The following is a 26,199-nucleotide window of genomic DNA, read 5'->3' as shown; positions in this document are numbered from 1 at the left end:
CATGAAAAGACATTTTTTCCAAAGACATGCAGGTAGCCAACAGACACATGAAAAGATGCTCAACATCACTCATCATCAGGGAAATGCAAATCAAAACTGCAATGAGCTATGACCTCACACCTTCAGAATCACTAATATTAACAACATAGAAAGCAAGGATGTTGGCAAGGATTCAGGGAAAGAGGAACCCTCTTGCTAGCACTGATGGTTGGAATGCAAACTGGTGCAGTCACTCCAGAAAAGTTTGAAGGTTCCTCAAAAAGTTAAAAATAGAATACCCTATGATCCAGCAATTGCACTACTAGGTATTTACCAAAGGATACAAAAATACTAATTTGAAAGGACATATGCACCCTGATGTATATAGCAGCATTAACAACAATAGCCAAATTATGGAAAGAGCTCAATTTCCCATCAACTAATGAATGGATAAAGAGGTGGTGTGTGTGTGTGTGTGTGTGTGTGTGTGATGGAATATTACTCACCCATAAAAAATAATGAAATCTTGCCATTTATAATGACACGGATGGAGCTAGATTATATTATGCTAAGCAAAATAGACAAATACTGTATGATTTCACTCGTGAAATTTAAGAAACAAAACAGATAAACAGAGTGGGGGCAAAAAGAGAGAGGCAAACTATAAAACACTCTTAACTATAGAGTATAAATTGAGGGTTGCTGGAGGGGAGGTGGGCAAGGGAATGAGTTAAATGGGAGTTGGGTTTTAAGGAAGGTACTTATTGTGATAAGCACTAGATATTACATGTAAATGATGAATCTCAAAATTCTACTTCTGAAACTTAACTAATATTATACTCTATGTTAACTAACTGGATGTTAAATAAAAATTTGAAATGAAACACAATTTTTTAAAAATTAAAATAAACTAATAAGTGGGAAATATCAGAAAGGGAGACAGAACATGAGAGACTCCTAACTCTGGGAAATGAACAAGGGGTGTTGGAAAGAGAGGTGGGTGGGGGGTGGGGGTGATTGAGTGATGGGGACTGAGGGGGGCACTTGATGGGATGAGCACTGGGTGTTACGCTTTATGTTGGCAAACTGAACTCCAGTAAAAAAAATAAATAAAAATAAAAATAAAAATAAATAGGGATCCCTGGGTGGCGCAGCAGTTTAGCGCCTGCCTTTGGCCCAGGGCGCGATCCTGGAGACCCGGGATAGAATCCCACGTCGGGCTCCTGGTGCATGGAGCCTGCTTCTCCCTCTGCCAATGTCTCTGCCTATCTCTCTCTCTCTCTCTCTCTCTCTCTCTCTGTGACTATCATAAATAAAAATTTTAAAAAATTAAAAAAATTAAAAAAATAAAATAATAAATAAAAAATAAAATAAAATAAAATAAAATAAAATAAATAAAATAAAATAAAATAAAATAAAATAAAATAAAATAAAATAAAATAAAATAAAAAGGGGGATCCCTGGGTGGCTCAGCGGTTTAGCGCCCACCTGCCTTTGGCCGAGGGTGCAATCCTGGAGTCCGGGGGTCGAGTCCCACGTTGGGCTCCAGGCATGGAGCCTGCTTCTCCCTCTGCCTGTGTCTCTGCCTCTCTCTCTCTCTATGTCTATCATAAATAAATAAAAGTAAATCTTTAAAAAAATAGATAAAATAAAAAAATAAAATAAAAAATAAAATAAAATAAAATAAAATAAATAAATAAAATAAAATAAATAAAATAAAATAAAATAAAATAAAATAAAATAAAATAAAATAGCTCCAGGTTGGCTGTGCTCTGGGATTAGTGGCAAAGACAAATGCAAATTGAGTAGAGGAATACAACTTCAAGTTTCAAAGTATTCTCCCAGATAAATTTCTAAGAAAAAGGAGCCACAGATATTAAAAAATCAAACATGAGATTTCACTATAAGTAAAGATCAAGAATCAGAAATACCAAGATATTTGATACTGGAATCTTAGTCACAAATATAGAATAGATGGATTAAACACATTTTAGAAATAAGAGAAGTTGGCAATGTAATAACAGAGTAAGACTTATAGAGGACAATAAAATCAATTTGAGAAAGAAAAAAAAATTGCAGAAATGTCACATACAAACAAACAAACACACCCCTTCAGAATTTCAGCAATGGATTAAGCAGTTGTTTAATCCAGTTTTAGAGAAAATTGATAAATTTTATTATTAAATCAAATCAATTGTCCAGATTGTAGTTCTAAGAACAAATAAATTAAAAATATTAAGAAGAAGGTAAGAGACATGAATGATAGAGAAGATAAAATATGCCTAGATCAGAGTCGCATAAGTTCACAAGGGGTTGAAGAAGAAGGAATATCTTAAAATCTCTTCCAGGAAGTAATATCAAAAGATTAATAAAAATAAAATGTAAATCTAGTCATATAATATCCATCTGTCTGTCAATGGACATCTGAGTTCTTTCGATAGTTTGGGTATTATGGACATTGCTGCTATAAACATTGGGGTGCAGGTGCCCCTTCAAATCACTATTTTTGTATCCTTTGGATAAATGAATGGACAAAGATGTGATACACACACACACACACAGAGAAATATTATTCACTTATAAAAAATGAAATCTTACCATTTGCAATGAAGTGGATAGAACTAGACGGTATTATGCTAAGCAAAATAAAGTAGTCAGAGAAAGACAAATACCATATGATTTCACTCGTGTGGAATTTAAGAAACAAACAGATAAACATAGGTGGGAAAAAAGAGAGGCAAGTCAAGAAATAGTCTGTTAACAACGAAAAACAAACAGATGGTTACTGGAGGATAGGTGGATGGGGGGTTGAGGTAACTGGGTGTTGGGAACTTGATGTAATAAGCACTGGGTGTTATATGCAACTGATGAATTACTAAATGTTACCCGTGAAACTAACAATACACATATATGTTAATTGAATTTAAATAAAAATTTGTTTAAAAGAGAGAGAAAAAATAAAAATAATCATATAATAATAAAACTGCAGAACACAAATGCATGGAGTACAACAAAGCAACCAGAAAATAAATGACCAATTATCTACATAAGAATGGTAATTAAATTAGAGCTTGCATTCTCTATAACAACAGCAAAAGCCATGGTGAGCTGAGAGAAATTAAACATCTAGAATTCTGGGACCCCTGGGTGGCTCAGCCGTTGAGCGTCTGCCTTTGGCTCAGGACATGATCTCAGAGTTCAGGGATCGAGTTCCACACTGGGCTTCCTGCATGGAACCTGCTTCTCTCTCTGCCTATGTCTCTGCCTCTCTGTGTCTCTCCTGAATAAATAAAATATTTTTTTAAAAATCTAGAATTCTATACTCAATGCAACTGTCTTTCAAATGAGTTAAATAAAGGTAATTTCTGACAAATTAAAAAAAAAGAGAGAGAACCTAAAGTCTAGTTTCTCACTAAAGGTCCTATCTAAAAACTATGCATGGAGCAATAGGGAACTAACCCCAGGTGAAAAATGTAAGATGCAAGAAGGAATGGTACAATGATTATCAATGACCATTATGAAGTAGAGTTGTTTCCACATAATAATAATGGAGAAAATATATGGCACTGAGCTGATCCTCTGGGATGCCTCTTGACACTGCAGTTATAGGAGCTACATCTTGATAAGGATATAGAAATTCTTTGTTTCTATATCAAGGATAAGGATATGCCAAACAAAGGATATGCCTAGGGATGAAGTTCTGGTTCACTCTGCAGAAATGTAAGCCAATGAAAGTAACCCCTAATGGGTGTTAGAGAAAGGAAATGATGAATATGTTATGGTCTAGGGACTAAGCACAGCAGCAAGAGCTGTAATTCCCACTAGCCTTATCCTTGTAGATTGGGGCAGACACAGAGATAAACTGTCCAGATTCCATTTCAACAAAACCTACTGTGCAGAGTCAAGGAGTGTAGTTAGCACACACCTTGCAGGGCAGGGGTGAACCACCTTGCCTAAGGTCATGTCCTTCCAGGGACAAACTATACCACTTTGAGTGAGCCGGTAGCATACGACTGGCTGTCTTGGCCTACTGTGGGACAAATTTGATGGTTAATACTCCCAGGCTTCCTGTGGATTGTCTAAACCTTCATCAGACTTGTATCACAGTTTAATTCCTCCTTCTGCCCAGTCATGCTTACCCTCTAACTTTCACAGGCATTGTGACTTACTCTAATAAACTACCTTGCCCCTCAAACTCTAACGCATTAGCTTCCAGAGAACTCAAATTGTGATAGAAGTTTTCTCCCAAGAAATGATGACCCAAATAATTCTTTTTTTTTTTAAGATTTTTTAAATTTATCCATTCATAGACACACAGAGAGAGAGGCAGAGACACAGGCAGAGGGAGAAGCAGGCTCCATGCAGGAAACCTGACGTGGGACTCGATCCTGGGTCTCCAGGATCACACCCCAGGCTGCAGCCACCGGGGCTGCCCTGACCCAAATAATTCTTAAAGGGTTTTGGCATGATGGAATTAAATTAGTGTAAGAAGTATATAAATCTGAGTGGTATAATGAATACGCTTCACTGGTACCTCTGTAGAATCCTTTGGATTCCTCATCTCAAGGTCTGCTCCTGGAGAAGGAACTTAAATTATGTAGGCCATAATTTTGGACTTGATGGGCCTATCCTGCTTCCAATACAGTATCTGGCAGGTAAAATGGCATAGTCTAATAAAAATATAATGAGAATATCCTTGAAATACAAATGGAACAGAAATGCAAAATGTTGCACAGCACTGAAACAATACATCTTCCAATCTCTAGGTATAGCTCTGGTTAACAACATACAGGATACTGGGAAATAAATGTGCTCTGTATGAGATGGAGGACAAGAGAGTTAGCCAAGCTTTAAGTGAGTGTATGAGGTGGGGTTAATTTATTCTTGAGAGAAAGCTAAGAACCAATGAAACTTGCCAACTTTCTAGTCAATAACTTTATAGGAGTTTCTGGAACAAGCATGTCAAGAAATCATAAACAAAACCTCATTAGGAGGCACTAAGACAATTTGCTCGCTGACTCACTGACAAGAAGGAGTTTCAATTAATCATCACCTAATATCATGACCAACCAAGAACCCCAAAAGGATATGAAGGCTGTTTGTGAACTGGTTGGGGTAGAGGTAAGGAGACACAAATTGATAAGGAGGAGACTGCACAGATGACAAGACAAGAAAAGAAAAGAATCAAATCCTGCTTATTACGTGAAACTGCCCACCAAAATTACAAAACCTATGAAAAAAGCTAGTGCTAAAAATCTAGCCAACAAAATCAATTCACTATTTGGAACCCTATCACATAGACTTTAGCATACATGTTTTTAGTATACTAAAAAGGGATAAATGAATAATAGTTTAAATATTAGAATTCTGAAAAATTTCCTACCCATTTCTTCTCCCTTCCCCTCTATTCCCTTTCACTATTATTTATATTCCCCAAATGAATGACTCCTAACTCTGGGAAACGAACTAGGGGTGGTGGAAGGGGAGGAGGGCGAGGGGTGGGGGTGACTGGTTGGCGGGCACTGAGGGCAGCACTTGACGGGATGAGCACTGGGTGTTATTCTGTATGTTGGCAAATTGAACACCAATAAAAAATAAATTTATTATCTAAAAAAAAGAATTCTGAAAAATTAAGGCAAAATGAAACAAAATCAAACAGCTATTAAGATAAATTATTAGGTATTTTTAAAATTGTTCTCATTAAAATTAAAACTATAATGGATGGAATAATCTGTATACTATTTTGGTTATAAATTAATGGGTGATTTTGAAGATAGAACTATGAAATTCCCTCAGAACATAACACAGAAAAATAAAACATAAAAAAGAGAGCATTTAAGAGACAAAAAATAGGTTGAGAAATTGCTTATATTATAGAGCCCTAATGAGCTGTCCAAAAATTCCAAAAGGCAAATGAATGATAGAGAATAAATATTTGAATAACTGGAGAATTTTCCATAAGGACATATTCTATTCATTGTAAAGTGTATTATTAACATCAAGCAGGATAAATAAATATAAATTTATAGTAAAGCATATTCTGGTGACTCTGAAATCAAAGCTTTTTTTTTTTTAACATTGTAATCATTTTTAAAAGTATGGTTCAGTGACATTAAGTACATTCACATAGTTGTGCAACCATCATCACCACTCATCTCCAGAACTTTTTCATCTTACCAAACTGGAACTGTACACCCATTAAACAATAATTCCTGATTCTCCCCTTTCTCTGTCTCTGGCAACTAACATTATCCCATTTGTCCCTATGAATTTGACTTTTCTAGGTACCTTATATGTACTGGTTTATTTCACTGAGCATAAAGTCCTCAAGGTACATTCATGTTGTTGGATGTGTTAGAATTTCCTTCTTTTTCAAGGCTGAAGAATTTTCAATTTTATGTACATCCAGATTTTATTTATTCATTTATGGACAAATATTGGGTTGCTTCGAACTTTTGGCTATTATGAATAATGCTGCTATGTACATGGGTATAAAAATATCTGTTCAAGCACCTACTTTCAATTCTTTGGGGTATATAATCAGAAGTAGGATTGCTGAATCATGAGAACTGTTTAATTCTTTTGAGCAATTGCCATCCACACTATCTGCCATAGTGACTGCACTATTTTTTTTCACACTCCAGTGCATAAGGGTTCCCTTTTCTCCACATCCTTGACAACACTTATCTATTTTATTTTATTTTTAAGTAGGACTTGAACTCACAATCCCCAAGATCAACAGTTGCATACTACCAACTAAGCCAGCCACATGTTCCTCTTGTCTTTTTGATACTAGTCATTCCAACAGGTAGGAGATGATATCTCATTGTGGATATGATTATGCATTTCTGGCCTAATGTGTCATCTAAGGTCATGTCATTTGTGTGTCACTGGTGACAACATGGATGCACCTTGAGGGCATTATGCTAAGTGAAATAAGTCAGAGAGAGAAAGACAAATACTTTCATACAGTGATCATGCTGTATGATTCTGTTTATGTGATGTTTTGTAAAGGCAAGACTAATCTATAGTGGAAAAAGCAGTTCAGTCATTAACAAGTGGGGAACAAGAGTTGACTGGAAATGATATGAAGTAGTCTGCTTGAGTGTGGGTCTACTGGTTCTGTCCAAGTCTTGCTGGGGCTTGGGCAATGGCTTGAAGTTCCAAGGCAGACCCACCTCACCTATGGGTTAGCACCTGCCCCACCAGGGGCTCAGCAGCCTTCTACTGCTGCAGCTCCTCAGCAGAGCCTTGCTCCTCAGCAAACAGGTTTGAGAGTTTCCAAGTCAGCAGTAGTGCCTGAGCTTCTCTGACAGCAGCCTTTCCCTGAGGGTGCCCCTGATGACTGGGATGAGGTAGGGGACTTGGTCCATACCCCACTACTGTAACCTGAATAGTATGCTTTGAATAGGTGACCTTGTGACGTGTGAAACATAATCTCAATAAAGCTACTGAAAAGACAAGATCAGATGAATGTAAGAAAAAAATTATACTATCTCATTTATGACCATAAATGGGAGATTCCTAAATATTGGCGAAAGCTAATTCAGTCTTTACAATTCCACCTAAAGGGAGATTTCAGTAATGCAAAAATAATTCAATACCAGAACACCTACTTATACAATTTAGTATTTTAAAAAATAAAATTTAGGATTGTTTGTTCTAGCTCTATGAAAAATGCTGTGGTATTTTGATAGGGATTGCATTAAATGTGTAGATTACTTCAGGCACTACAAACATTTTAACAATATTTATTCTTCCAATCCATGAGCATGGAATGTTTTTCTATCCTTTGTGCTATCTTCAATTTGTTTCATGAGTGTTTTATAGTTTTCAGAGTACAGATCTTTTACCTCTTTGGTTAAGTTTATTCTTAAATATCTTATGGTTTTTGATGCAATGGTAAATGAGATTGATTCCTTGACTTCTCTTTCTGCTTCTTAATAGTGTATAGAAAATATACAGATTTGTATAGAAGTGTATAGAAAGGCAACAGATTTTTGTACATTTATTTTGTATCCTGCAACTTCACTGAATTTGTGTTATCAGTTCTAGCAATTTTGGAGTGGAGTCTTTTGGGTTTTCTATATAGAGTATCATGTCATCTGCAAATAGTAAAAGTTAACTTCTTCCTTTCCAACTTAGATGTCTTCTTTTTTCTTTTTGTTGTCTAATTGCTGTGGCTAGGACTTTTAGTGCTATGTTGAATATAAGTGATGACAGTGGATATCCCCTACAATCTAGTAATCACACTACTGGATATTTACCCAAAAAATACAAAAACACTAATTCAAAGGGGAACATGCACCCCTATGTTTATTGCAGCATTGTTTCTAATAGCCAAACTATGGAAGCAGCTCAAGTGACAGATGAATGGATAAAGAAGATATGGTATATACATACAATGGAATATTATTCACCCATAAAAAATTAAATCTTGCCATTTGCAACATAATGGATGGAGCTAGAGAGTATAATGCCAAGCAAAATAAGTCAACCAGAGAAACACAAATATTATATGATTTCACTCATATGCAGGGTTTAAGGAAAAAAAACAAATGAGCAAAGAAGAAAGAAAAAAGAGAGGCAAACCAAGAAACAAATTCTTAACAGAACAAACTGATGGTAAGCAGAAGAGTGGGGATGGAGGTAGGGAGATGGATGAAATAGTTGTTGGGGATTAAGTTGTAAGGAGCACTAAGTGTTGTCTGTAAGTGTTGAATCACTAAATTTTACACCTTAAATAAAAACTTAAAAAAAAAACTTAAAACTTAAATAAAAACTTAAATAAAAACTTAAAAAAAATAAAACCTTAAAAATAAAATAAATTTTTTTAAAATAAAAAACTTAAATAAAAACTTAAAAAAATAAAACCATATGACTATTGCAATGAATTTATTTTTTATTCAATATGTATTTATTGCATGCCTATGTGACAGACATTATATATTAGTAAATAAACAAAAGAGTCCTAGTCTTCAATGGAAACAGAAAAGGCATTTGATAAAATTTTACACCAATTCCTAGCAAAATAGAATTAGAAAATAATTAAGTTAAAGGTATTGATCAAAAACAGAACAAACATAAGTTTCTCACTGATCCCAATAAAAAGATGTTTGTAGGAGAGATTCTGGCCACTGAATTAACTTTAAAAATGAAATATATATACAACTCAGCACCAAAAAAACAAACCGATTAAAAATGGGCAGAGGACCTGAATAGATATTTTTCTAAATAAGACATACATATGGCCAAGACACATGAAAAGATGCTCAAAATCACTAATTATCAGTGAAACGCAAATCAAAACCACAAGCAGATAACTACTTTACACCTGTCAGAATGACTAAAATAAAAAACACAAGAAATAACAAGTGTTGTCCAGGATGTGGAGAAAAAGGAACGCTTGCACACTGTTAATAGGAATATAAACTGGTGCAGCCACTATGAAAAACTTTTTGGAGGATAGAATTTCCTCCAAAAAATTAAAAATAGAGATACCATATGACTCAATAATTCCACTACTGAGTATCCACCCAAGGAAAATAAAAACACTAATTCAAAAAGATATATGTACCCCTATATTTATTACAGCACTATTTATAATAATAGTCAAGCAACCTAAGTGTTCATCAACAGATGAGTGGATAAAGATGATGATGATGATGATGTGTGTGTGTGTGTGTATACAAATGTTACAGCCATAAAAAGGATGAAATCATTTCATTTGGGACAACATGGATGAAACCAGTGGGTATTATGCTAAGTGAAACTGACACACTGAGAAAAACAAACACTAGATTTACTCATGAGTAGAATCTAAAAAGAAAAAAGCAAATAACAAAAAGCAGAATCAGACCTATAAATACAGAGAAAAAAACTGGTGGTTGCCAGAGGGGAGGGGGGCCAGGGGATGGGCAAAATGAGTGAAAGAGAGGGGAAGATACAAATGGACTTCCAATTATGGAAGGAATACATTCTGGGAATAAATGGCACAGTATAGGGAATATGTCAGTGTTCTTGTAATAGCGCTGTATGGTGACAGATGGCAGCTAAACTTGTGAAGAGCATAGCATAACACATAAAGAAGTTAAATCACTGTGTTGTAGACCTGAAACTAATATAGCATTCTGTGTCAACTATATACAAAAAGAAAATTTTTAATTTAAAAATAATAAAAATAAAAATGAAATACATAAAAATTAGAAATAGAAAATGGTAAAAGAAATAAATTATTTGCTTTTATTTGAGATAAAATAATTAAAATGTAATTTTAATAAATGTAATTTAAAAATCTAATAATGTCTATAAACAAGCCATTAGAACTAGGAAGTTCAACAAAGTCAACAAATACAAGCTTAGTATAGAACACATCACAAAATTCATATGTACTAGAAATAACCAAGTAGTAAATGTAATTGAATTTTTAGTTCAGAATAAAAACAACAAAAAAAGAGAAGGTATCTGATAATGTATCTAACAAAATTTGTGTGTGACCTTTATCAAAATAAGTTTCGCCAATGGCAACAGGAGAATAGTTTTGGTGAATCAAAGTGTTGCCGAACCTTTGCATAACCACCATGCCCAGCCATGGCCACACTGTTAGCAAATTTGTGGGCCAAAACTAGGCTCACCAGGAAGGAAAAGACTGGCATTCACATGGTAGCCTATTCTATTCATAATTATTTCAAACTGCTTTGGCAGTGGAATACCTCTCGTGAAAATTCATCCTATATATTTTGTTTCTCTGCCCATAATTTACACAATCAAAATACATTTACTGTGGAACATGCATGTTTGAAACTATTTTACATCCTTGAAAAAGTAGCAAAGATTGCCAAAAAATGCCCTTAATCTCTTTGAGTTTATATTTGCTGCTACTGAGGAGTAAAAAGTGAAGGGTAAGTAAAAACTAAAAGGTAATTTGAGAAAGAAGTAATAATTAATTTTTGACATGATAGTTTTAATCTCCCAAATCTCCTTCCCAGTAATTCTACAATTGCATTTCAAGATCTAAGGGGCCTTTGTTGAAATTCTGTTGGTTTCTTTCTAGAGTTTGTTATAGGCACCGTGCAGCATTTATTCTCTCACATTCCACCATTTCTGTAGCACTATTAGGGCTGAGTGGCAGAGCTACTTGTCAAGCAGAGTCTTTCTCTCACAATTAGGTCTTACCTAATTGACCATTAGGTAAATGGTTTGAAGCTAGATAAACAAATGTTATATAGTCTCTATTGGACACACCTAGGTCCAATAAACAATTTCAAATATCCCAATTGTTCTTGGAGGTCTATACCTGCAATTCAATTGCAGTATATGTCTGTGTGTGTGTGTGTGTGTGTGTGTGTGTGTGTGTGTGTGTGTATCTTTTAGGTCTTTTCCTTGCAAATGACAGAATCTAATTCTGACTTACTTAAGTGAAATAAAACAAAACAACAATAATAAAGCATTAAAGCGACAATTCATGAACTGGGTCTGGGGTAGCTCACAGCACCAAAGGGATAGTCAGTGTGTCAAGATGGTAAAGAAAACAGGTTTTGGGATGAGTCTGTTCGGTTCCAAATTCCATCCCCACCACTTACCTCTCTGAATCCACCTCCTCTTCTCTGAAACAAGGATAACTGAAGTATTTACCTAAAGCATTTGTTGTGATATTTAAATGGGATAATGCATGTAAAATTCTTAACACAGTGCCTGACACGATGCAAATATCTAATCATGTGCTTTTAATATAATTCATGTTTATCAATCTGCCTTAAAAGTGTAGAATCTAGGATAACAGTAGTGGTCTTATCATCAGGGGCACTGGGATAGGCTATCAGAGTGCTGCAAACAGAAAGACTTACCTCTGCCTCTCTGAATCTATTCTGAAGATTAAAATTCCTAAGCGAGTGGATAGTCTAGCACTGACCATATGCTCATTCCTATATCAGCCACTGTGCCAGGAAGAATGAGCAAATAAGGAGTGGGGTTGGGAAGAGGATTTAGGGACACCATGCTTAACAGTCTCTCTGGAACTATACTGAACACATGGAGTTTAATTACTGGAAGAATGGTAAAGATAATGTAAGCAGGCAATAACAAAGTTTACCATTCTGTTTACCATACTGTAATAAATTAAAGATTTTTGTAAGAAAAACTATAAGACAAGAGGTTCATCCATCCATTTTCCTCTGGCTAGGACAGACCTACTATCACACCAGGAAAATAACTCCACATCTTCTTAACCATTTTAAAGAAAAAATGCAAGATATCTTGCAGGTCCTGATATCAGAAAATTCTCCTTAATATTCAGGCACTACTTATTGCAGTTCTATTCAGTTTCTCCCCTCATCATTCTGATTTTGTAGTCTATTAATTATAATACTAGACACATTTTCTCAAAATTCTTCTCACAGCTGCCTTCACCTCTTTGTTCTTCAGGCTATAGATGAGAGGATTCAGCATAGGAGTGACCACGCTATACTGCAAGGAAAAGATTAACTCTTGAGTGGATCCTGAATTTGGCATGAGATAACGGAGTAACCCTGAGCCATAAAAGAAGATCACTGCAGTGAGGTGGGAGGAGCAGGTGGAGAAGGCCTTGCTTCTGCCTGTGGTAGAACTGATGCTCAGGATGGTGGATAAAATGCGAACATAGGAGAAAAATATCAGGAGGAAATTTCCAAAGAAATGCAGGAGGCTGGAGCAGAGCAGGGCAGTAAAACTTGCAGACACATCAGAGCAAGACAAAGGGTAGAGAGATGGCAGCTCACAGCTGAAGTGGTGTATATTCTGAGCCTCACAGAAGTCTAAATTGAGAGCTACAAGGATATTGATAAGAGCATCCAGAAAAGCTAAGCTCCATGAGCCCCAAACCAGCCCCATACACAGTGGTCTGTTCATCATCTGGCCATAGAGCAGAGGGGAGCTGATGGCAACATAGCGGTCATAGGCCATGACAGCAAGTAGGCAGGATTCAGTGCCCCCAGTGGCAAACACAAAGAAGACCTGAGCGAGGCAGCCCTCTACTGAGATGGTTTTCTTCTCAGACAGAAGGTTCTCCAAAAGCTTGGGCACAGTGACAGAGGAGTGGCAGAGATCCAGGAAGGACAACTGTCCCAGGAAGAAGTACATGGGGCTGTGAAGGTGAGAATCAGCTCTAATCACCAGCAGCAGTAGCAGGTTCCCCATCAGGGTCAGGAGGTAAATAACAAGGAACAGCATAAAGAGCAGAGCCTGGATCTGGGGGTCAGCAGACAGCCCAAGGAGAATGAACTCAGAAACAACACTGTGGTTTCTCATTGCCTTCAATATTTTCTTTGGAATAGAAGAAATAAATCAGTTAAATCCTCTTCTTATGTCGTTCAAGGATTTCAATGTTCTTCTCCAGTCAGTTTCATGCCTACTCAAAAATTTATGTTCTGAAATGGTAAACTTCCCTGAGTCTCTAGATTTCCTAAAATCTGCAATAATTTTTTTCTACATAATTACAACCTTAAATCAACTCCCTGTCCACTTTTATTGTTCTTTCTTTAATGGCTTCAAATTTATTTGTTGTTGTTTTATTATTAAAGCAACTGGGGGATGTTTTGTAAACTCTTGATAATAATCCAGTAGAGAGGGAGAAACTGCAGGAGGAAGAGATAACTGCAGAAATAGTGTCTCTGAGAGCAGCTGGGTTGCAGAGCAAAAGCATAGCATGTCCTTACATGGGAGCAGGTTTACTTCATCCATCAAACACGCACAGATGTGATGTTGGGAAGGAAGCAGTTCCCATCTAATGGCTCATATTTTTTCAATAAATATTTAAATGGGTCATTAACGGAAACTGAAGAGGAGTCGTGGCTAGACATTTGCAGAATAAGGAGAAAGGAAATGAGTTAGAAAAAAGGTAGCATAGAGATATCCCAGATGCTATATAACTGATCAAAAGAAACTGTGGACATATGCTGGTCATCATCTCTATCCCCAGTCAGTGTTATCTATTCAGATTCAGCTCCTGTCTGTGTCCTTATGCCATTTGCAAATAAAGACTGCCTACTAACTTTCCAAAGTTTAGCCCTTTGTTCCTACTTTGGGCTGACAACCCAGATTATAACCATATACTCAGAATAACTCTTCAACACCAATGACTATACCATCTTGACCCTGCATGTCCTCCTCTATCTCTTGCATTCATACTGCAAGACTGGCACATTCAATTTCTCAAAGGACTTAGGATTTCTCTCCCATTATTAATCCAAACAACACCCAGAATTAAAGCTATTCTTAGGAAGCAAGTCCACATTACCTGTCCTTCTCAACTAGCTGAGCAATAACTAGCATAGAATTAAAGAAAAATGTCAAATCCAATTATCCAGAAGACAAGTTTGAGTGTCAGGGTTAGAATTCAGTGTTAAGGTAGAGTTTGAAAATTTGTTGGATACAGACCTCTCCCTTGATTTCTAAAAGAGGAAAGAAAAGGCTAAATTGTGTGCATTATTTCTAAAAAACCTAAATACTTCTAGTCATGTAGGGATATTTTCTATGCTAGTACATTTTTTTTCTTTGTTCACCACTGTAGCTCTAGCTATAGCAATCTGGATTCATCCTGAGAATACTGTATCATTGGCAGAAGATACTGGAAAAGCAAGGAATCAAACCATAAAATGCAGACAGAGAACCACCGATTTTAATTTTTGAGGGCAGCAAAAAGAAAGGTCCCTCCTCTTCAAATGGAGTCCCCAGTTACTAACACTAGGAATTCCTTAAACTTTGGGGAAATTTTCTCTCTTAGAAATAAAAGAACATTTTCATGAAAGACAAACCTGGAGACTGTACTCTATCAGGAGCCATACTTCCTCAAAGGTATAGGTTTACTGTATTAGAGTTGAGGGGTCACATAAATAACATCACTTACATTTTTACCCGGTGCTGCAATTCATTATTCTCAATGCTCTGTTTGTTCAGGCTGTGAGTCCAAATTTAGAATAGAAACAGCTCTGAAAACATTACCACTATTTTTCAGTCATTATCACAATTAGATGGAGTTAGCTGACTAGATAATATCTAAAGAAAAGCTGCCCAAGAGAACTTCTTTTAAGATGAGAGACACATAAGAGTACTTAACATTATAACTTGCCCGAAGGAATTGTTCAAAAGGTATTATTTACAAATAAAAATGAATACATGAATGAGTGAATGAGTAAGTGAATGAATGAAACTCAGGAGAATAGTAGCCTAGGGCTTACTAGTCACAGGGAACAGATCTGATTAGGAATCAGTAAGGGATTTGAACACTTGGTGCTTGCATGAAAGCAGATGTATAAGGGGTACCGAAAAATTTTGCCAAATTTTGCCCAAATGCGGTGTCTCATGTCCTGTTCTGAACTTCCACATATCTCAGGATACATAATTGTAGAGAACGCCTATAATTAAAGATGTAATCAGTTTCTGGACCCTATACATTTGGAGTGCTTGAAGAGGGTATTTTTGAATGACAGGATATCCAAAGTCTATCACTCATGTCCTATCCTCTCTCACATCTTACAGACAGCTCTCGGGTATTAGCTTTCCTGGACTTCCACGTTTCTGGTATAATGTGGTCTTTCAGCACCAGAAACACTGAATATAGTGAGATATAGAAAAGATCTTGTCCCCGTTATCCCATATGTAAAACAAACGCTAAAATAATTACCTTGAAAAGTTGTAAAGACTTAAGAATCCTGAATTCTGAAGAATCATTAGATTCTATTTTCTTCATATCCAATGCAAGTATTTAATTTTCCCAAAAGGAGGAAGAGAGGTGATTTTGAGGAGTAGACCCAAACATTTCAGGTCAAGAAATGAATGCCATGTCAGAGAGAAACAGGGAATCCATAAAATCCAACCCAGGGGAACAGAGATAAGATGAGAGAACTGAAAGAGAAAGCAAGTGCCTGATGAGGGAATAAGGGGAAGTGGCAGGAATTGAGAAAGAAAGGATCCTACACAGGAAGCACAGGAACAGAGAAACCCATTAGAGAATAGAATAAAAATGTTACCATATTTCTAGGTTTTCCTGGTGCAGAATATATCCTGGAGAGAAAATGTGTCACAAGTGTCCAATCATGTGAACTGACATTGCTTTTTCTATTTAAAAGACTTTTTGTGCATAAAGAGAAATACGTAAGCTCTGTCCTCAAAAGCCTCTGCTACCGAAGACATCAGAAAATGCTTCTAAACTTTAACAGTATTTTACACTTATCCCTTAATGACTCCAGAAAATGACAAAGGAAAACTTGAAAACTTCAAATTTCTAACAATAAAACAACTTCTCTTTCATATTTCCCCTAGCATAATTCCACCATCATTTCTGCACATATCCCTTTGTATGACTATTCATATATTGCTATGAGTATCATTCTGACAAAGGAGGCCCAGATCTAGCCATTAAGAAGGGATTGTGGGTTAAGGTGGCCAATGAGATTGCAAACTATGACAACCTGAGAGCCCAAGGGACATTATGGGTCAGTCCTGATTGCTGGGAAGCTTAGCCTGAAGCTTTGACTCATTAGCTAAAAATGGTTACTGAATGATCCCTCTGGGAATTCCCATTAAAGTTAAGTGATTCACAGCTTACTTTTAGATCATCTTCCATAACGTTGTCATGTACTTAATTATTACATGTACTTAATAATTATTATAGATGACATCTTTACTACTACTACTACCACCACCTGGCCAATGGTAATTTAAATTTACCTACATATTTGACTTTATTTATTCAATTTTTTTCTACAGCTAGAATTAAAAAGCTTAATAGCTAAGATTTCAATGAATGAGTTTAACACAAATTAGACAATGCTGAAGAGATTTTAGTGAATCAGAAGATAGGACAGAAGAAAATAAAAACTTCCCCACCTGTGAGTGTTTTCTTTCTCCTAGAACTCCTTTTATTTTTCATTTAATGCTTGTCTTCTAGTGATGTATTTATGTCACCTTCATTCTTAAATGATGTTTTACTGGACACAGAACCCTAATGGGGAAGTTATTTTTTATCCAGTACTTTAAAGATATTATCTCAGTGTCTTCCATCTTCTTGTTAGTCTAATGCTTCTCTTGAGAAGTCAGTTGTTAACCTAACTGTATTATCTGGAGTTAATCCATCTTTCTTTTCCCTCTCTCTAACTGCTTTTAATATTTTCTCTTTTGATTTTTAGTAACTTTGTGACAAAGTATGACTTCCTTTTTATCATACTTGGGATTTATTTATAGGACTTCTAGCATTTGTAGTTAATATAAACTTTAGTTTGGAACATTTTCATCCATTACCTTACACATTGCCCTAGTTTCTCATATATTACCTCATTCTCTCTTTCTCTGTAACTCCATGTACATGTACCTTATCCTTCTCATTCTATGGATTATTTCATACTTTTTTTCTTTACTCTGTGCCTTTCTGAATATATTTTCTTCTTACCTATCTTATAAGTAATTAGTATACTTCTCAATACTGTCTAACCTCCTTCAAACTTATCCATTAAGATCTTAGTTTTGGCTACTGAGTTTTCTAAAATGTTCACTTAACATTTTTTATAGTTTCCAGAAACTATGCCAAAATTCTCAATCTTGTCTTAAATCTCCATAAATATTTTATTTTAAAGTGATGTGTCTGCATCTGTTTCTACTGTCTCTAGCTTTTATCTCTCCATATTATTTCATTTTTTTCTATTGAGAACAGTATGTTATTATAAAAATTATGGAAATAATTTACAGCTCTGGCTTGTATTCTCTTCCTCTAGAGAAAATTTCCACTAGCTTCTGTCAGACAGCCATGGGCATTCACAGTCCTGGATCATTCTCATGTAATTCCAGGGACTGAAATGAAGCTGGGCCTCAATCCTTATGAAGTTGGTATGCTTCCAATCTACTTTTATTTCAGGGTACTGCCCTTTAAGGCTCCAACTCCCCCTTGGTGGTCTCTGAATTCCATTTTTCACCCTTACTTTAGGACTCTGTCAAAATAACTTTTCACATTCTCAACCACCTCTTCAAATGCCCTTATGGGAAAAACAGATCCCCAAATGCTGAGCTTGCTTTTCTAGATTTTCTTTTCTTTGGGATGATGGCTCCAAAATTCTTCACTGGTTTCTTTGCTTTAAAATATCTTCAAATCATACATTAAAAATATGCCCTTCAAATAAAGATCCCAGAAATAAAACCATACTTATATGGTCAATTAATCTATGAATAAGGAGGCAAGAATATATAACAGGAAAAAGTATCTTTAATAAATGGTGCTAGGAACACTGGACAGCTACCTGCAAAAGAATGAAACTGAACTACTTTCTTATACCATACACAAAAATAAATTCAAAATGGATTAAAGATCTAAATGTGAGACCTGAAACCAGCTTACTAATCCTAGAAGACAGCAGAGGCAGTAATTTCTCTGACATTGGCTATAGCAACAATTTTATAGATATATCTCGCAAGACAAGGTAAACAAAAGCAAAAATAAACTATTGGGACTCCACCAATATAAAAAGCTTTTGCACATCAAACTATCAACAAAACAAAAAGACAGTCTACTAACTTGGAGAAGATATTTGAAAATTATATAAATATGATAAGTGGTTAATATATAAAGGACTTACACAACTCAACACTAAAAAAACAAACAATTCAATTCAAAAAATGGGCAGGGCATCTGAATAGACATTTTTCCAAAGAAAACATACAGATGGCCAACAGATATATGAAAAGATGCTCAACATAACTAATTACCAGGGAAGTCCAAATAAAAACCACAATGAGATACCACCTTACACCTGTCAGAATAGCTAAAATAAAAAACATAAGAAATAACAAGTGTTGGCCAGGATGTGGAGAAAAAGGAACCTTCTTACACTGTTGGTAGGAATGTAAACTGGTATAGCTGCTGTGGAAAACAGTATGGAGTTTCCGTAAAAAACTTAAAAATAGAAATAAAATTAAAAATAGAAATACCATAGGCTCCAATAATTCTATTACTGGGTTCTACCCAAAGAAAACAAAAACAAAACACTAATTCAAAAAGATATATGAAAAAAAAAAGATATATGTACCCTATGTTTATTGCAGTATTATTTACAATAGCCAAGATATGGAAGCAACCTACATGTCCATCTATAGACAAATGGATCGAGTAGATGCTGTGTGTGTGTGTGTATACACACAGATAATGAAATATTACACAGCCATAAAAAAGGATGAGATCGTGCCATTTGAGACAATATGGATGGACCTATAGAGTATTATGCTACATGAAATAAGACTGAGAAAGACAAATAACATACGGGTCCACACATAAGTGGAATCTTTAAAAAAATGAATAAACGAACAAAAAGCAGAATCAGACCTATAAACACAGAGAACAAACTAATGGTTGCCAGAAGGGAGAGGTGTGGGAGGTCAGATAAAATGGATAAAGGAAAGAGGAAGATATAAGCTTCCAGTTATGGAATGAATAAGTGATGGGAATAAAAGGCACAGCATGAGGAATACAGTCAATGATATTGTAATAGCAATGCAACATGGCAAATAATAGGTAATTTGTAGTGAACATAGCATAATGTATAAACTTATAAAATCACTAAGTTGTACACCTGAAATTAAGGTAATATTATATATGAACTATACCCAAATTTAAAAAAAAAATAAAAAATTTAAAAATATGTTCTTCAGCTTTTTTGTTTTGGAAATATGTTAGTCTAAGTCATCTAGTTAGTAGTTACCAGAGTGGAAGTCTGTGATAATTTTTAGTCCATGCATATTCTATTATTATTATTTGGTATTGCTAATTTACATATTTTATAATACATTTTTTTAGTCCTTCTTTGGTTTACTTACTCTTCTGTCTACCTTTTCCTCTAAGCCCAATTTTTATCATTTGCTCCCTACCTTTTTTAAGGAAACGAATGTTCTTATTACATATTACTATCAGCAGAACAATATGCAAAGAATTTGAGATTCTTTAACTTATTTTTCTCCTAGATTCCTTCTCCTATCTTTGCATTGTATATCAGTTAGGATGCATTTGGATGAAAATAAAGGATAATCTAAAAAGCCATTGTTTAAATCACAAGAATGTTTAATGTTACTCAAGAAGTCTAAGGAGGATATGAGATTTTGAGTTTGGTTCAGCATTTCCATGATCAGTCCAATTGCTGGTTAAATGTGACTGTAATTTTTTTCCCTTTCCCTCACAGTCTCATTACAGTTTCTGTAGCTTCTAGCATCACATTCTCAGACATCATGTCTAAATTAGAGAGAAAAGACTATTCCACCTAAAGATTCCCTTTAGACTCACTGCCTAATTCTGTATCACATGGCTACCCTTGGTGGCAAGGGAGACTGGAAAACTAAGTGTCCAGCCAAGGAGAGTTGGAATTTCATGTGTGGTTTAGACAATAATCAATCATCCCCTGATGCTGGGTATCTAACTAAAATTAGAGTTGTTAGTAAGTAAAAAGGTAAAAATAACAATAAAATAGATAAGCAACAGTGTCCACCCATGTGGCATGTTTCTCTCCTTCCTAATTTTGAATGTCTTTGCTGTAGTATGCCAGCGATCTCAGTGATATCCTTACCTTGCTCTTTGCTAAAGATTATGAACTTAGATATTTCATTGTGTGCATTTTTTTTGGTAGCCAATATATAAGAACATTTTCACCGATTTCCCCACCTGTGACTAGATACCTCTTTATCCAACTGTTTTTACTCCTTCCTTCAGTTTGGTAGATGCTATGAACTGTTAGAAAGATCCCTATTATCCTCAGTTTGCAAAGACCTTTATAAAAATGAATACGTGATGAATTTTATTGAATATCTTTTTTGGGTTTTTTGGGTTTTTTTTGTATTTACTTTTGTATTTAAATTCCATTTTCCATTAGTATGTATGTCATTAGTTTCAGATGTAGTTAATAATTCATCAGTTGCATATAACACCCAGTGTTTATTCTATCATGTGGCCTCCTTAATGCTTGTCACCCAGTTACCCCATCCCCCCACCCAGCACCCCGTCAGCAACACTCAGTTTGTTTCCTAGAGTTAAGAGTGTCTCATGGTTTGTCTTCCTGATTTTTCCCCATTCAGTTTCCCCTCCTTCACTTATGATCTCTTGCACTATTTCTTATATTCTGCATAGGAGTGAACCCATATGATAGCTGTCTTTCTCCAACTGACTTATTTCACTTAGCATAATACCCTCCAGTTCCATCCATACTGAAGTAAATGGTAGATATTCATCCTTTCTGATGACTGAGTAAAGTTCCATTGTATATATGTACCACGTCTTTATCCATTCATCTGTTGAAGGGCATCTCGGCCCCTTCCACAGTTTGGCTATTGTGAACAATGCTGCTATAAACACTGGGATGCAGGTGCCCCTTCATTTCACTACATCTCTATGTTTGGGGTAAATACCCAGGAGTACATTTGCTGGGTCGTGGGTAGCTCTATTTTTAACTTTTTGAGGAACCTTCATACTGTTTTCCAGGGTGGCTGTACCAGCTTGCATTCCCACCTACAGTGCAAGAGGGTCCCCCTTTCTCCACATCCTTGCCAACATTTGTTGTTTTCTGTCTTATTAATTTTAGCTATTCTAACTGGTGTAAAGTGGTATCTCATTGTGGTTCTGATTCGTATTTCCTTGGTGACAAGTGATGTGGAGCAATTTTTCATGAGTCTTTCGGCCATTTGCATGTCTTCTTTGGAGAACTGTCTGTTCATGTCTTCTGCCCATTTCTTGACTTGACTATTTGTTTTTTGGGCGTTGATCTTGATAAGTTCTTTATAGATTTTGGAAACTAGCCCTTTATCTGATATATCATTTGCAAATATCTTCTCCCATTCTGTAGGTTGTATTTTAATTTTGTTCGCTATTTCCTTTGCATGCAGATGCTTTTTATCTAAAAATAGTTTGTTTTTGCTTTTGTTTCCCTTGCCTTTAGAGATGTATCTTGCAAGAAGTTGCTGAGGCTGAGTTCAAAAAGGTTGCTGCCTGTGTTCTCTAGGATTTGATGGATTCCAGTCTCACATTTAAGTTTTTCATCCATTTTGAGTTTTATCTTTGTGTATGGTGTAAGAGAATGGTCTAGTTTTATTCTTCTGCATGTGGCTGTCTAATTTTCCCAGCACCATTTATTGAAGAGACTGTCCTTTTTCCACTGGACATTCTTTCCTGCTTTGTTGAAGATTAGTTGACCGTGGAGTTGAAGGTCCATTTCTGGGTTCTCTATCCTATTCCACTGATCCATGTGCCTGTTTTTGTGCCTGTACTATGCTGTCTTAATGATCACAGCTTTGTAATATAGCTTGAAGTCAGGCATTGTGATAGCCCCAGCTTTGAGGTTTTTTTCCAACATTACTCTTGCTATTCGGGGTCTTCTACAGTTCCATACAAATCCTAGAATTGTTTCAACTCTGTGAAAAATCTTGATGGTATATTTAACAGGATTACATTGAATGTATAGATTGCTCTGGATAACATAGACATTTTAACAATATTTATTCTTCCAACCTATGACCAGACTTCTCAAGAAGAAAAGATAAATGACCCAAATTAATAAAACCATGAATGAAAGGGGAGAGATCATGACTAACACCAAGGAAATACAAACAATTTTAAGATATATTATGAGTAACTATATGCCAACAAATTAGGCAATTTGGAAGAAATGGGTACATTCCTGGAAACTTATAAACTACCAAAACTAAAACAGGAAGAAATAGAAAGCCTGAGCAGAACAATTGCCACCAAGGAAAATGAAGCAGTAATCAAAAATTTTACAAAAAACAAAAGTCTAGAGCTGGATGGCTTCCCACGGGAATTATACCAAACATATTTTTTAAAGATTTTATTTATTTATTCATCAGAGAGAGAGAGAAAGAGAGAGAGAGAGAGAAGCAGAGACACAGGCAGAGGCAGAAACAGCCTCTATGCAGGGAGCCTGATGCAGGACTCAATCCTAGGACTCCAGGATCACACCCTGGGCCAAAGGCAGGCGCCTCAACTGCTGAGCCACTGAGGCATCCCTCTACCAAACATTTAAAGAAGAATTTATACCTATTCTACCGAAGCTGCTTCAAAAATAGAAATGGAAGGAAAACTTCCATACTCATTCTATGAGGCCAGCATAACCTTGATCCCAAAAGCAGATTAAGACCCTGTTAAAAAGAATTACAGACCAATATCTCTAATGAACATGGATGTCAAAATACTCACCAATATACCAGCCAAAAGGATCCAACAGTACATTAAAAGTATTATTCACAGTGGTTTATGTATACAATGGAATATTACTCAGCCATTATAAACGACAAATACCCACCATTTGCTTCGACGTGGATGGAACTGGAGGGTATTATGCTGAGTGAAATAAGTCAATCAGAGAAGGACAAACATTATATGGTCTCATTCATTTGGGGAATATAAGAATTAGTGAAAGGGAATAAAGGGAAAGGAGAGATAATGAGTGAAAATATCAGTGAGGGTGACAAAACATAAGGGACACCTAACTCTGAGAAATGAACAAGGGGTAGTGGAAAGGGAGGTGGGCAGGGGGTTGGGGTGACTGGGTGATGGGCACTGAGGGGGCCACTTGGTGGGATGAGCACTGGGTGTTATGCTATTATTTGGCAAATTGAACTCCAATAAAAAAATTTTTTTAAGTATTATTCACACAACCAAGTGGGATTTATTCCTGGAATGCAAAAGTGATTCAACATTCACAAATCCATCAATGTGACAGATCACATTAATAAAAGACAAGAACCATATGATCCTCTCAACACAGAAAAAAACATTTGACAAAATATAACATTCTTTGATTAAAACTCTTCAAAGTGCAGGGATAGAGGGAACATACCTCAATAACATAAAAACCACCTACAAAATGCCCACAGTGAATATCATCCTCAATGAGAAAAAACTCATTGAGCTTTTCCCCCGAGGTCAGGAACATGACAGGGATACATACTCACACTTAACCACTGTTGTTCAACATGGTACTAGAAGTCCTACCTCAGCAATAAAAGGCATTCAGACTGGCAAAGAAGTAGTCAAACTCTCACTCTCTACAGATGATATGATGCTGTATATGGAAAACCCAAAAGACTCCAACCAAAAATTGCTAAAATTCACATAGCAACTCAGCAATGTGGCAGGATACAAAAATCAATGCACAGAAATCAGTTGTGTTTCTATACAGTAACAGTAAAATAGAAGAGAAGGTCCTGTTTACAATTGCACAAAAAAACCATAAGATTTTCTAGGCATTTCCTATGCCTATTCTAGGCATAAATCCAACCAAAGAGATAAAGGATCTGTACTTTAAAAACTACAGAACACGTATGAAAGAAATTGAGGAAGACACAAAGAGATTGAATGTCTTTTTGCATCTGTGGAGATAGCGCTATTTTTTCATTTTAAATTTCAATTAGTGGATTTAAATAAGATATTTTTTAAAGCTTGAATCAGAAAATTTTCCACTTATGGTATAAAACCAACCACTTTAAAGTTAGAGGAATGGAGAAGAAACAATTCCTTCTAAATATATTTATATTCCAAGATTCAAATAAATTAATTTGCCCAAACCTTGCAACTAGACATTTAAAGGTAGTGAAGAACAAGGATTAAAGTTTATTTAAATCTAAAATATATTTCATGTTGCCCTTTTCAAACACACACACCATTATATATGAAATATCATATACCTCTCTATCCATCTTTCTCTCATGTATCTTTGTATCTACACACACACACACACACACACACACACACACACATCATTTGTAGCTCATTTGCTCTGTCCTTGGGGGGAAAAAAGGGGAAGGTGATATTTCACTCCTCCACCAAACTGAAAAAGAGAAATCCCTTATTTTGATTTAGATAAATTGGAATAAGAAGCTCCTGTAACCCTGAAGCATAATGGCTTCAGTTAATTTCTCCATTCCTCAGGTCAGACAACTCCTGTTATTGCTGAGAAATAAAGCAGGGGTTCCAAGTTATAGGAAACAAAATTAAGACAATTCCTTTAATTAAATTAATCAGATCCTACAGGTGGTATAGCCATTTTTACCTGAGATCAAAACAAGACAGAGATGATCACAAACTGTAGGCACATTAGGAAGGTGTAGGAGATGTGGAGTTTTGCTGAGCAAGTCTGATGGCTGAGAATAAAGCCTGTGAACTACTTTTTCTCTTCCTACCCTTTTTCCTCTTTCATTCTTCTTTTAATAAAACCTAAAATTAAAGTTAATTAGAATAAGCTGAGTTAAAAGTACAAAATTTTCCTTTTTAACATCTAAATTATTCCTTTTTAGCATTGATTCCAAATATATTTTAAATGGTGTCTATTGCAATAGATTTACATTTTTTTTGTAAATGACATATGCAAAGCTCAGCTTATAAATCTGTGGAGGCATGAGTAAATAAGTCAGCTAGTTCAGACCTAATAACACATCACTGCCTCCTTGTGGCAAAATTCCAGGATGATAAGTTATGATTATTGGAAGTTTTTGCTTGTTTTCAAATCAGCTTTGACAGTCAACGAATGTCACAGAAGCCATGGCTTGGAGTAGAGACAGAGTTGTTAAAGGTCCCAAAGAGACATGAGAAAGATAACAATTCTGAACAGAGACATAACCAGAGAAAGTTATCTTTGTTTTTCTTTCAGATCTCCCAGGAATGAGAGTAGAGAGATTAAAAAAGACTTGAGTAATAAGAAAACCTGGAGTTGAGCAGCTCCAGAATAGTATGCAGCCAAAGCATGATTGTGCAGAAAAACAGACACTGAAATCAAGTCTACAGTACAGGCATTGCTCTTTTATGTGTTATGTAAAATTATGAAAAGACATATACATATATAAAACCTGGGTCTTTCTTTATAATTACAGAAAGACTCAGGTTCAAAATATGCCATTTATTGTATATTTGTCTGTGAATAAGTTACTTAATCCTCTATCAGTTTACTTATCTATAGTGACAATCACAGTTAACTACTCCAGCGAGATTCTGCAACTCAGTTTAAGAGTTTTGCAGTTAAAAATGGTAATAATAATAAAAAAAAAAAAGGATTGAGTCTTCACCACATGCCACAGGCTATTTTAAATGGTTTATCTTATTTCTTCAAGACATTTATAAAGTCTGTAAATCTCTTAGCTAATACTGTGTCAGCAATGTGTCCTCATAAATGATATTTTAATATTTTAAAAGTCTGTAAAAGCTTTCTCTAT

At 35.6% G+C, this 26,199-nt stretch overlaps 2 protein-coding genes across 18 annotated transcripts in view; both read right to left on the bottom strand.

The window, feature by feature from the left end:
- LOC144296902 (olfactory receptor 8S1-like) overlaps window positions 1–26,199 on the bottom strand; it is a 170,688-nt gene that overhangs the window by 78,467 nt on the left and 66,022 nt on the right. For 14 of the 17 annotated variants that reach the window (XR_013363834.1, XR_013363833.1, XR_013363832.1 and 11 more), the window contains exon 2: window positions 25,044–25,207. The exons of the other annotated variants lie outside the window; for them this stretch is intronic. The gene's annotated coding sequence lies outside the window, so the exon portion shown is untranslated. The remainder of the gene's footprint in view (window positions 1–25,043; window positions 25,208–26,199) is intronic. 17 annotated transcript variants of the gene reach the window in all.
- LOC144297582 (olfactory receptor 8S1-like) lies at window positions 12,190–13,366 on the bottom strand. The gene has a single exon (XM_077871853.1). The coding sequence runs from the start codon at window positions 13,261–13,263 to the stop codon at window positions 12,346–12,348; it is 918 nt and encodes a 305-aa protein (XP_077727979.1). The 5' UTR covers window positions 13,264–13,366; the 3' UTR covers window positions 12,190–12,345.

Source organism: Canis aureus, chromosome 25 (genome assembly GCF_053574225.1).
Source record: "Canis aureus isolate CA01 chromosome 25, VMU_Caureus_v.1.0, whole genome shotgun sequence".
Lineage (NCBI taxonomy): Eukaryota > Metazoa > Chordata > Mammalia > Carnivora > Canidae > Canis > Canis aureus.
This window is presented reverse-complemented; position numbering and strand designations above follow the sequence as displayed.